General features: G+C 42.7%; 1 protein-coding gene across 1 annotated transcript; it reads right to left on the minus strand.

The window, feature by feature from the left end:
• Positions 1-11,823: 11,823 nt before the first annotated feature.
• DNAJB8 (DnaJ heat shock protein family (Hsp40) member B8) lies at positions 11,824-12,516 on the minus strand. The gene has a single exon (XM_007060017.1). It carries the CDS (start codon positions 12,514-12,516, stop codon positions 11,824-11,826), a length of 693 nt encoding a protein of 230 aa, XP_007060079.1.
• Positions 12,517-13,918: the final 1,402 nt, after the last annotated feature.

Consider the following 13,918-nt stretch of genomic DNA (forward strand, 5'->3'; position numbering starts at 1 on the left):
ATTGTTGTTAGTCGCAGCAGGGGGCTTTTACATTTTTTGCTTCATAATTTGAATAGCGATACCTTTCTGAACTGAGACCATCATCTTGGGAATTTTCACTGACGCTTCAGTTGTCTCCTAATCACCAGAACCTACTCTTTGAGGGCAATTATCTTATCTCTACTTGTTTTGCTGTTACATCTTATGCAGCAGCTCCAGTCTTTCTCCTGTTCAGTAGCATGTCTGTATGTGTCTCCCCTTTCCTTCTCCTCAGTTGTCTTTCTGTCTTCCTCTATTTCTTCATCATTAGCTGCCTGTCTGCCTATGTCTCTTATTTCTTCCTCCTTTTCAGTATTCTGTCCATTTGTCATTTTTCCTTTCCTTCTCTGTCGTCTCTGTCTCCTTCTCTCCCACTTCGTCTTTGGCTCTCATTTCTCCCTTGTTTCTCTCTCGTTTTCCCCCCTAGTGTTGGAACTTCTTTCTTTTATCCACCCCCCGCACCACCCACCTCCCACCCTTTATAGTGCTGTTATCTGTGATTTTGGCAAAGAGCACATTTATTGGGGAGGAATATCCCCATGGCAACGCAGCAGATGGTGACTTTTGATTAGCTTGGCTCCCCCCTCACCCCTCCCCAACTGCCAAATCACAATCCGTCTTTGAAATTAAATCAGGCTGCGATAGCATCAGTTGTTCTGGAGAGGGGACGAGAGAGAAACGAGACTGAAGTATTACAGCAGGAGCCAGGATGTAATGCAAATTTGTGTTTTTTAACCCCAGCAATAAAAATCCCTGTTCGTTCTGGGAGCTGGAGGAACCACAAGAGTGAGAATAATAAAATAAAAAATAAGATTAAAATATGTTATCACCACACGCGGGTTCCTCACGTCTACCATGTTCATGTTGGCATATTTGTCTTCAGTAACACTGATGTCATTCATCGCTGACTCACCTGGTGCTGCGGGGCCTAATCCTGCTGCTGTTTAAACACTGCTGGGGATTCTCCTCAGGCAAATATAAACACAGGCCAGAGACACTCCATCGCTGACTGCTTAGAACCTCAGCCTGCTGGCTTGATGTGTTCAGTGTGCTCTGATCAAAATAGTCTGTAGGCATCATATGTATGGAACATTTCTCCTCAGAGGTCGGGGTGTTGTGTGGAGTTTAGCAGGCAGATGCTGCTTGGAAGACATTCAACAAGGGTCTGGGAAAATGCCCTTTTCTGGACACAGTGGGAGGATACCAGGTTGATAGCTTGGAGTGATGCAGGTAATTATTTATTCATATGAGAGCAGTGTCCAAAGTAGGAAGAGACAAGTCAGGGTACGCCTGTATGTGAAGCAGAAGGAAAGAGAGGACCCCACTTGTAAGACTTCAGCATAAATTTGAGGTAAGAAGCAGAGTACAGGGTGAAATGGGAAGGCCGGGGGGCTCATTATATTGTAATGCAGATTTGAGCCAGGGACCAAAGTATGGGGAGATGAGGGACACGAGAAAGGAGGGGAGCTCCTGTAATGTTGCATTGCAGGGCTGGGCCATGGCACAGGGGAGATGGAAATGCAGACATTGGAAGAAAAACAATAAAGGATTTTAAAAAAAACTTAGCAAGTGCTGACACTCCACCCCATGAGCTCCAGTGCTCTTAGGGCGATACAAAGGTCAATAATAGGTGAATAAAGATACATGTTAATCCTGGCAAAAGAGAAAAGGAAGGTTTTAAGATGAACTGAGGTGAACAGGGGAAATGACTAATGACCCAACAGCCTCATGGGAAGAGTGTGTTGGAAACTGGTGCAAAAGGGTTTGTCTCAGTCCACCACACGCAAAGCTGCCTCTGATTTTTACTGAACTTCCCCATGTAGGTGCTAGAAAATGGAAGTCAGGTCTTTGACTCCTTTGAGACAGTATTCAGAGTAACAGCTGTGTTAGTCTGTATTTGCAAAAAGAAAAGGAGTACTTGTGGCACCTTAGAGACTAACCAATTTATTTGAGCATAAGCTTTCATGAGCTACAGCTTATGCTCAAATAAATTGGTTAGTCTCTAGGGTGCCACAAGTACTCCTTTTCTTTGAGACAGTAGTCTCTGCCCCAAACAGTCAGGAGAAATAATGGGTCAAATTCAATCCTAGTGTGACTCCACTGAAGTTGGTGGAGTTACAGCAGAGATGAATCAGGCCCACTATGTCTCTGAGAATCTAGCATCTTTCCTATTCAAGTTATATCCATTATGTTCTGGTTATGAGCGGGACTCAGCTCACACACTGCTGGAGCCACTGGAGTCTGTGTCACTGAGATCCTCTTCAGCCTTTCAAAGGGCACCATAGGATCTTTAACTTTCTCCTGTTCAGAGCTCCTGAACAGAGCACCTGCCCTCCCTCCCTCCATCCCTCCACTCCTCCATAACTGCCTCCTTGCTTCCATCCACCCACCTCCATCGTATGTTCTCTTTCTACAGATTGCACCCTTTTCTCTTTGTTCTTCCCTCTTGTAATGAGATGTCCCACTCATACCTCTCGTAGCCCACAGGAGCAGGGGCTGAGAGCTCCTGTATACTGTCCCAACAGCTCATCGACTGCACAGTACGAGGTACATGTACTGAGCCATCTCAATAGTAATAATGTGGAATATGTGGGATTTCAACCTATGTGTATTCATCCAGACATGCAAAAGAAACACATTGTGACACCATGTCACAGTGTTTGCATCATCATGGGTTGACACTACATCATCATTTGTCACTAGACCAAAACAGAATCAGAATTACTTAATTTCCTGCAGATCGTAGGATGGGGCCATGAAAACAAAGACTTTCCTCAAGTCTTGGGTTTGGGCAGCAATAATTATTGTGACATCACAATCTCCTCCATGCTGTCAGACTGTGACGCTGCAAACACATAATTATGATTTTGCTGCAGGCCCCATCTGAAAAAAGCAGGCAGAAAGAAGAATTTCTGTTCTTCTATCTTGACATAAAAATCCAACAAACTCTGATGGCAAAGGGATGCTAAGCAATTAAGAGCAGGAGCCATGGAGCCGATTCTGATCTCACTTACAGCAGTGTAACTCCCCGAGCTCAGAGATTTACAGCAGTGTACATGGGATCAGAATAAGGCCTCTTGTTGTTATACTGTCCGTAAACGGCCTAGCACAGAGCTTTCCACACTGTCTTTGGGGAACCCTTACTGGACGTCTGTGGACAGTTGCCTGGTCTCGTGGTGTTGGCTCTTCCTCCTTGTTCCCAGCTGCTTCTACAGGCCTTTTCTCTGCAGTGATGAGCCTAGAAACTACAAACACGGCTGCAAATGCAGCCAGCCCAGATGCCTTCTTTTAGGCATTGCCCCTATATAGAGGAGCAGGAGTCACCAGTGGTACCAGAGCTGCTAACCTCGGAGCAGGGGAGAGGGAACTAAGTAGTGGGGGAGCAAAACAGATGGGAAAGGGAGATGAAATGAAGAGCTACATCTTGATTAAAACTTTCTAAAAGGGACAAAACATTTATCACTCTACCACCTAAACAATGCCTATGTTTTATTATGTAAATAACGGCTGTAGTTGCCACATGGGATGTTTGTGTGATCACGACTGGGAGGAGAACAGGTCTCTGTGAGTTGGAGGAGAGGTGTCCACAAGATGATCTGGCTGCTAAGATTTGGTTCACGCTATGAGAACCCCGACCTGTTGGCAGTATGCAGATGGTAATACTTAAAATGGCCTGGAACGGAAATATAGCTGTGTAGAGGTTCATTAAGTGTCTTCTAGGAAATCTTGCCTTAAATACCCAGCAAAGAATAAAAACGACGGCAACGATCATCTTAATAACTAGGGCATGCATGATCAGCTAGTTCTAGCATCTGCCCCTGACATGGGGAACCCCTTAGGGAGCATCCTAGGACCGACCAGTTGCCTTTAATGCACATAAGATCAGAGGTGGGGGGGAAAAGTTGAATCTGCAGGGGAAACGCAGGAGTGAAGGGATCCAGCTAATGCACCCGTCTATCAGATTAGGATGTCAGAAAATCAAACTGTTTCCATCACTGTCCAAGGAGAGACTCATACTTGCTGCTTAATATGATCGCAGTCCTGCTGTTGCCAGTCCAGGGAGAGGGGGCCACTGCCACCACCGTGTGCAGCAGGCTGTGAGTTTAAAATCCTATTAGGCAGAGACTAACAGTTGCAAAAAGAAAGCAGGTATCCCCTAGTGGGGATTTAAAGATGTTTAGACATAATTGGATTTTCCAAGCAGATGTCATTATTGTTAAACAGTTGCCCACTTGATATGTTCAAGTTGTTGGCTGTAATTGCTAAAATTAGCAGGTCTGCGTAGAGCAAAGGTCAGTCGGTTAATATTGTGATTTAGTGTTTTATGAAGTAATTCCAAATGCTTTTATGTATGTTTTTGTTTTTGCAGCCTAAGCCCCCATTAAAGTAGTTGTGGGCCTGTTAATAAAATAATGACTCAGCCTCTCTGTGCTGGCTGCTGACGTTACTTGGCTGCGTGTGTAGTCACTGGGTTAGTTTGGTGCTTTTCATGAAGTCTCAGCTCAGTAAGTGCCTTGCATTTTGATTTGATGTTATATATTTATTTTTGAGAAAGGTTGCTTTGTTTAGGTAGGAAGCTGTCTCCTTGGCATGGTATTTGCACCCGGAGAAGCCACTCGTGTCAGGCACAGCATCTGGACACGAGCGCGCAGAGACCTGGGTTGAGTTGGTCACCGCGGCCTATATTTGGATCCTGAGTCTAATGGTTGATGGGACAGTGTGTGCATGTGTCTTCAAGTGTAGACGCTTCTCAAAGAGACGCTGTTATCCCAAAATGTAGCTTCTTTGCAGGATGATAAATCTCATTCACCTAATATCCCTGGGAGAGGAATAGATAAAAAATACAGAAATAGGTATAGTGGGATAACTAGATTTATGTACAGCAAAGGGTCCACTGGTTGGTCACATGATGCTGGCTCCTCCTTGTTTACAGCTGCCAAATGGCATTAAAAGAAGCTAGAAGTTAATTAAATACTTTCCTAATAGTGAGTTTCCCATGTAAGCATTTGCGGTAGCTGCCACAGGGATGTGCTGTCATTGTGAATGGGAATGGAAGAGAGCTGGACAATTGTGACTGGGAGAAAAAGTGCCTATCTATTTAGCTGTAGGGCACTATATCAAAACGTGGGCATTCCTGACACTATACAAGGTGCATGTAGATATGTGTATTATTTTATTTAAAACCATACAAACGTATAAAAATATTATCTTAGAGCTATAGTGGGCCAGAACCAAAATCCCAGTTCCAACTAAACCCTAACTTTTCTGGGATTTGGGATTCAAACCTAGATCCAATGTTACAGCTTGCTGTTGTCACTAGACTGGGCCAAGCACAACACTCCTGAACTCTCTAGGCTGTTCAAATTCCAGGTCTGAATTTTGCATCTTGAACCAAAGTCCATGTTTTATATTGAGGCTCGAACAGCAAAATTCAGAGATGGGTCTGGATTTCTAACACCTCAGAATTCAGGATGTTCTGACCTTGGGTCTTAGTTCAGTCCGTTTTTAAAAATGAGAGGGCCATACGCATGATTTTGTTCCATTTTTGGATTCAATTTGGAGATGTATCTGGAGATTCAAGCAGAAGGAGAGATGCGGTCAGAGGGAAGGAAAGAATGATAACTGTAGCAGCTGTATTTTGTAAGGATCAGAGAGGGAGAGATACTAGAGGGGTGAAGTAGCCTTGCAATGCAGTTGGGGTGTGCTGGTATTTGGTGTTCTGATGTCTTCCTAGTAACCACGATAAGAAGGCTTGAATGGTTAATGATATAATAAGAACACTTACTGTGTAACTGTCATCCCATTCACAACTTCCTTGTAGGGTCTGAGGGCTCACAAATTTTAACAGTATTTCTGTTGTAACTAGGTATGATCTAAAAATTCCCTGAGCCACTTTTCTTTTGGCTTTGAGCTCCTCTGAACCTAATTCCAACTCTTTTCTAAAGCCTTGTCTACACTAGGCTATGTCTACACTTACAGCGTGACAGTGGCTCAGCTGCAACTGCATTGGGATGGGAAGGATTCTCCTGTAGCTAGGTCAACAGAAGAATTCTTCCATCGACCTAGCATTATCTACACTGGGGGTTAGGCCAACATAGTTATGTTTCTCAGGGGCGTGCAAAATCCACTCCCCTGAGAGATGTCTTTACGCTGATGTAAGTTTTCAATGTAGACCAGCCCCTAGAAAAGTTTTGCTGGCACAACTACATTGGCAAACCCTCCTAGTGTAGACGCAGCTTCTACCAACAGAGATTACACCAGTTCCCAGTTTGTTTTCTGCTTGTTTGTTTGTTGTGTACTTGCTGCGTGCCTGCTTGACTGAAGTTTATAGTGTGGTCTGTTTGGGGGCCATGTGCTGAGCCTAGTGGCCTGCATGGCAAGGCGGAGAGCTTCTTAACAAGGCTTTGATCCTAATCCCTTTAGGATCCATTAACCAGTGGGCAGGGCTACGCAGGGAGAACAGGGGTTTAAAAAGCCAGTTCCTAAGCCACCAGAAGAGCTAGCGAACAAGATCAGTGAACAGGGGAGTTCTGTGAGGGAGTTGAGAGGAAGCATAACAGTCTGATACCCCCAGTAAACACCACCCCACCTCCCCAAAAAACACCCAACCAAACAAAAGCTGCAGGAGTAAAAATCACGTAGGCAGAAGTCCAGCAGCAGAGTGGGGGCCATGCGGTTTATTGCATTGGTGCAGCATGTATGATTACCTGCCTTGTGGGCAGGTGGCATATGTGTGCACTTAGTACAAGAAGCTCATGGCCTTCAGAGACCAAGTATGGGCTCTTGAGATGAGTAGCTGAACTGGAGGAACTAAAGGAGATGCAGAGGTACATAGATTTTCTGGGACACAGTAGAGTGGTCCTGCCCTCAGTCAGACAGCCTCTGTGCTGTTGAGGAGGATGAAAGTCTCCGGGAAGGAGAACATCAAACTGGAATGGAGGGAAACAATCCCATAGTTGGGACCCTCCTTCCAGATATGTCATGGTATCCTCTTACACTGAAAATACACCTTCTGGGGAGGGAATCCCAATTATTAGGAAAAGATAGATAATAGTAATGGGGGATTCAATCATTCGAAATATAGATAGCTGGGTTTGTGATGACTTGGGAGAACCGCATGGTAAATTTCCTGCCGGGTGCGAAGGTTGTGGATCTCTCAAGACATCTAGACAGACCTATGTACAGTGTTGGGGAGGACCTGGTGGTCATAGTACATGCAGGTACCAGTGACATTGGGAAATGTAGGAGAGATATTCTGGAGGCCCAATTTAGGCTATTGCGTAACAGATTAAAGTCCTGGACCTCTATGGAAGCATTCTCTGAAATGCTTCCAGTTCCACGTGCAGGGCCAGTTAGACAGGCAGAAGTGCAGGGTCTCAGTGCGTGGACGAGATAATGGTGTAGGGAGGAGGGTTTAGATTTGTTATGAACGGGAGAACCTTTTGGGAAAGGAGGAGCCTATACAGGAAGTATGGGCTCCACCTAAACCAAAATGGAACCAGATTGCTGGCATGTAAAATTTAAAAGGTTGTAAAGGAGTTTTTAAATTAAGGGCCAGGGAGGGGAAAGCCAACAGCTGCTGAGGAGCACATAATTCAGACAGAGACATCCCTTAGGGAAAGCTCTATTAACAGGGATTCTCCACCTCCTCATAAAGAAAAAAGGATAGAAGTTGATAGAGTACAAGTGGGAACTAAAGAGAAACAGTCAAATAAAAAGAGTACAATTCAATTACATCACGTGAAAGATGACAATTAAATATTGACAAATTTTGTAAGTGCTTGTATACAAGTGTTAGAAATCTATGTACTAAGATGGGTGAACTCGAGTGCCTGGTATTAAATGAGGATATTGATACAATAGGCATCACAGAAACTTGGTGGAATGATGATAATCAATAGGACACTAATACCAGGGTACAAAATATATAGGAATGACAGAGTAGGTCATGGTGGTAGGGGAGTGGCACTATATGTGAAAGAAAGCACAGAATCAATTAGACTAAAAATCTTAAATAAATCAAACTGTACCATAGAATCTCTGTGGATAGAAATTCCATGCTGGAATAATAAGAATACAGCAGTAGGAATATACTACTGACCATGATGGTGACTGTGAAATGCTCAGGGAGAGTAGAAAGGTTATAAAAATAGACAACTCAATAATAACGGGGGATTGTAACTATACCCATATTGACTGGGTCCATGTTATCTCAGGATGGGATGCAGAGATAAAATTTCTAGACACCATTAATGTCTGCTTCTTAGAGCAGCTAGACCTGGAACTCACAAGGGGAGAGGCAATTCTCGATTTAGTTCTAAGTGGATCACAGGATCTGGTTCAAGAAGTGAGTATAGCTGAACTGCTTATTAATAATGACAATAATGTAATTAAATTTAACATTCTTGGTGGGAGGGAAAATACCTAAGAAGCCCACCATAGTAGCATTTAACTTCAAAAAGGGGAAATACACAAAAATGAGGAAACTAGTTAAATGGAAATTAAAAGGAACGGTAGCAAGAGTGAAATGTCTGCAAGCTGCATGGAAACTTTAAAAAAAAACATAATAGAAGCTCAAATTAAATGTATACCCCAAATTAAAAAAAAAAAAAAAAGACTAAAAAAATACCACCATGGCTAAACAGCAGAGTAAAAGAGGCAGTTTGAGACAAAAAGGCATCCTTTAAAAATTGGAAGTCAAATCCTACTCAGGAAAATAGAAAGGAGCATAAACTTTGGCAAATCAAGTGTAAGCGTGTAATTACGCAGGTATAAAAAGAATTTGACGAGCAACTAGCAAAAGGCACAAACACTAACAGTGAAAAACTGTTTAAGTATATGAGAAGCAGGAAGCCTGCCAAACAATCAGGGGGGCCATTGGATGATCAAGGTGCTAAAGGAGCACTCAGGGAAGACCAGGCCAATGCATAACAGCTAAGTGAATTATTTGCATCGGTCTTCACTGCATGCAGAGGATGTGAGCGAGATTCCCACACCTGAGATATTTTTTGTAGGTGACAAATCTGGGGAACTGTCCCAGATTGAGATGTCTGTAGAGGTGGTTTTGGAACAAATTAATAAACTAAACAGTAATAAGTCACCAGGACCAGATGTTATTGACCCCAGAATTCTGAAGGAACTCAAATATGAAATTGCAGATGAATTTTAAGTGTAGACCAGATCTAAGGCTCTTCAGGTCCACTCTACCTGCTTAAAGCCTTATCTCTCAGGATTTGTCCACACAGGAAAGATTTACCAGTTAAACCAGTCTAGTTATACAGCTATAAACCCCCATTTGGACAATCTTATTCCAGTATAAGAGTGACTTTGTTTAGTTTAGCTTAGCCCCCTTCCCAAGTGACATAAGCTAAACCCAGAAAAGATCCTTCTTTGTGTTCTGGGTGTTCGCAAAGCGAATTATACTGGTATAATTAATTATATTGACTTAATTTTACATCTTAGCTTATACCATGTAGAAAAGACCTTTGCGTTGCCTGCTCTCAGCCCATCTAATCTTGATCTCCTTGCCCCTGAACCAAGCCCCTATGTTGTGAGACCTTGCAATCATAAATCCATCCTTCATGTCTGTTTGCACCCAAAGCATCAGCTTTTAATCATTCTGAATCTTTTTAGCTAATACAGGCCCAGTTCCCCAGCATTGACCAGTGCTCAGCATGACAATGAAATGATTGTCTAAGCTTACAGCACCACCAGCATTCACACACATCCCCAAAACACTAAAGCGATCCTTGCCTAAGACATGGAGATCCCCTCCCCAGTGACTTGTCATCTTCAAACTCTATAGGTTTTTGCAATCATCATGGTTTAGAGGCCTCCACTTCTTTGATCAGTTCAGTAATTCCTCACTGAGCTTTCTCCAGGATATGTTCATTTCTATTCATTGTTGTTGTTTTGTATTGCAGTAACATCCAAAGACCTCGTTCATGTTTCAGATCCCTTCCCACTAGGCTCAGCACAAACACATTTGTCTCTGAAGGTAAAGGACCAAACTCAAATTAGAAGTGAATTCAGTGGGTCTGAATTTGGCCCCATATTGTGCAAAACTGGATGCAGGGCTCTAAGTGGTACCTCACCATCGTGGCCTTGTACCATGGTATAAATAATTTGTTTAATATACTTCTCCTGATATAGCCTGATAACCTACTGTCCTCCTTTACAGCAACTGAGCGACGTTCTCAAAATTCCCTTCCTTGTTGTTGCTGACATGAATTGCTAACTCCCTTTCATTATGATTAAATTCCGTTTCCTTGCCTAGCAAGATCATCTTATGATTTTTAAATCCCAAATGCCTCACTTCCCATATACTCATGTTACATTCCCTCAATCATTTCCTAGTTTGCTCTCCTAATTTAAACATTACTAGAGTTTGGCATGAGGAGGCTGGAACTTCTGAATTCTAATCCTGATGGCCACTAGCTGTGTCATTTTTGGCAAGTCTCATAACCTCTCTGAATCTGTTTCCCCATCTGTAAAATGGGGATAATACTCACCTGCTCACAGGCAGGTTGTAATAATGAATGTTCATAAAGCACATTGAACACATTGCTAAGTATATTAAGTTTGATTAACTGGCCTATTATGTTTTCCTGGTTAGAACTTTTTATCCTTTTAAAGAAAAGGCTACCACAAGCCACCTTCACATCTATTGGTGCTCTGCCCAACAGTAGGGACAGATCGCCTATGTATGTGCCAATCGGTCTGCTAAGTTCTTGCAGAACTCCCTTAACAGACTGAGTGTAACGCATCCAGGCCTGATGAGCTGAGTTCCAGTGTTTAGCTTTGTGAACACAATGGTATTTGGCTACCAGTGCCATATCTGTCCCTACATCCATGCATATATTCATCATCCCTCTGCTTAGTTCAACTCCTCAAATATTCCCAATATCCAGCTCTCCCCCTTGCAGTTTTCAGTAGGTCCTATAGTACTCCCTTCTTTTTAATATAGCTGAAAGATAACTTGTTCTTCCTAATGTTTCTCACTACCAAACTGTCCTTCCACAGGTTTGCGTGTTGTAATTCCATGATATGCTGAGGATGGCTTACTAAACCTTGTCTTCTGTTCTCAACCATTTTTATGAAGAGTTTTCTTTTAATGTGGTTTTGTAAAATAGTGTGAATTTAGTGCAAGTGAATACTGCACCCTGAAGGACTGACATTCTCTAGTTATCTACAGGGTAGGTACTGTGGTAGCACAAGTTTCTATTCGGCCTTACCAGCATGCCTTAACCTTAACAAGAACAGTCCATTTCTAGGGGTGAAAGAGGACTGTAGGCTCTGTGCCATTTCAGTTCTTGGTGGCTATATTAAGAGTATTAATACAGCTATCACTTGTGATGTGGACATCTGTCTACTACAATGGTTCCATCAACACATTTCACATGGGTCACCAAAAAGCTTGCACTTGGACCCAACTTGCAACCTAGAAATGAAAGGCTCTCTCACCCATAACCAATCCCCTGGGCCATCCAGTCCCCCTGTACTTAGCATACTTAGTCTGTTTGGTAATCCAGGAAGACTTACCCTTGCAGTATTTACTTCTGAAATACTGAGATACATTTATTCTAGGTTTACTAAAATTAGAGCCAGCTTGAATAGCATGCCTCTATACCTTTAGCTGTGAAATAGTTGTTCCAAGTAATGCAGAAATCTGTAACAATTGTAACTCAGTGAAGCTGTTTATTCGTACTACTTATATTGGATCCCATTTTACTGATCAAGAGTCCACAAGTGAGATCTTCCAAACAGCTTGCTGGTAACGTTTCTGCACAGGTGTGCGGTGAGTTGCTAACATTTCAGCTGTTCTCTTCCGTTGATTTTTATGGACTTCAGCTGCCCGTCTTCCTCAACTTCAGTTCTTTCTTGTCCATTCTCAATGATTTTCCTGGTAGTGATTCTTCTACCATTGACCACTTCCGTAGAAGTTGAGACTGATCTGAAGTTGTTTGACCCACTCGTGTCTCCTCCAAAGGCCCTGCAGGAGAATGTAGTGTGCTCACCGGGGTTGACTGAATCAAATGACATAAATGATTCCATAAGATCAGGAAATACATCAAAGCCGGCAAAGCTAGCTCCTCTTCCACGAGTTCTGTTTCTGTTTTCACCTACATTTCCATCAAATGGACTGTCCCAGAAATCATGTGCAAAGGGATCCATTCCTGCAAAAAATTCCCTGAAAATCTCTTCTGGGTTACGGAATATGTATTCAGAATCAAATGGGCTGTGGAAGTGGCCTCCAGTTGCACCTCTGCCTCCTCTGTGCAGACTTTCCTTTCCAGATCTATCATAGATGGAACGTTTTTGGGGATCTGATAAAACCTCGTATGCCTCAGCTACGGCTTTGAATTTCTTCTCTGCCTCCTCCTTGTTATTAGGATTCTTATCAGGGTGCCATTTTAATGCAAGTTTACGGTAGGACTTTTTAATGTCATCTTGTGAGGCTTTTTGGTGAAGTCCTAAAACTTCGTAATAATTCACCATCCCAAATGAAAGGTGGATGGCTTTTGAAATGCTTTCTTTTCTCTCTGCTCAGTGGCCTGAAGTCTGAGCCGTTCAGGATCCAGGAAATCCTGTTTCCTTTGGGCGCTCCAAATTTGCTCCTTATGACCTGCTGGTTTTGCTCAGTTCATCTTTTGATTTGCTAGCGCTTGGAGCCACAGGGAAAGAAACACATTGTTTAAATTTACTCTTTGATTTTAAGACAGTTGAGTTGTGGGATTGTGACATCAGAGGTAATTCAGCCAATCATTGTACAGCTGATTTTAGTTCTCTTTTTGTTTTTGTTTTTTTTTGTTTGTTTTTTGCATACTGAAGTGATATTGGTGAAAATCCTATACATATTGTCTGGGGTTTATCTTTTGTTTGCAGTGCTGCTGTGGCCATGTCGCTGCCAGGTTATTCGAGACACATGGTGGGTGAGGTAATATCTTTTATTGGACCACCTTCTGTTTCATCTCACATTTTAAAAAATTATATTTCACATCTATGATGATGTAAGTGTGAAATACAGCTCTCTGATGACAGTAAGGCATTATATACGGCTATGTCTTATTGTACTCTGACTGTGGATTTTGAGGTAGTTATGAAATATACACTATAGGCCATGATTCTCCTCTCACACTGGTCATTCCATTGGTGCTAATGGAGTTCAGAGATTGGGGGAACTGGGAGCCAGGACTCTTGAACTATATTTTTGCTACTGACTTGCTGTATCACAAGTCCCATCTTCTCTCTCTGTCTCATTTTCTCTATCTGTATATTTGTAATGTGCTTTGAGATGCTTGGGTGAAAGGTACCACAGAAGTGAACATTGTTATGATAGAAACAAAAATTTTGATGATGTGACTGTGCTCTTAATGTGTATTGGCTTTATGCCCTCTTCTTGGCACACACAGATGGCGGAAATCCATTATGTACAGGGCAGTAGACCTAAAGGGAAAACTGCAACATCCACTAGAAAGCAGCCCTACAGGGGAAGTTAAGAAGGTTTTAGAGCTAACCAACCCAGACTGGACAGAAGAGGCCTTTGGCTGCAAGAATTTCCACTTCATTGCCAGCAAGGGTCTGCTTCTCTTGTGGGTCAGTGATGGGACAATGCTATGGAGCTACTTGTAATGTAATATCTAAATCCAGCTCTAAAAGTCACCATCAGTCAGTGCAGTGAAATTCTTGAGATTGGCGCTCAAGGAAATGAAGGGCAGTACTGAAGTCAAAGGAGTATCATGTGCTGTGAATACATCAGACACCTGCCTTCACCACCACCAGTGTGGCCTTATTAATTGGAGGAGGATGGTGCTTTGGGGATTGGTGTTTTGGGGAGTACTGTTTGAACTGAGAAAGTATGTTAAAAAAAAATCCATCCCACCATGGCAAGCTAACATTC

The sequence above is a fragment of the Chelonia mydas genome, chromosome 7 (assembly GCF_015237465.2).
Source record: "Chelonia mydas isolate rCheMyd1 chromosome 7, rCheMyd1.pri.v2, whole genome shotgun sequence".
Lineage (NCBI taxonomy): Eukaryota > Metazoa > Chordata > Testudines > Cheloniidae > Chelonia > Chelonia mydas.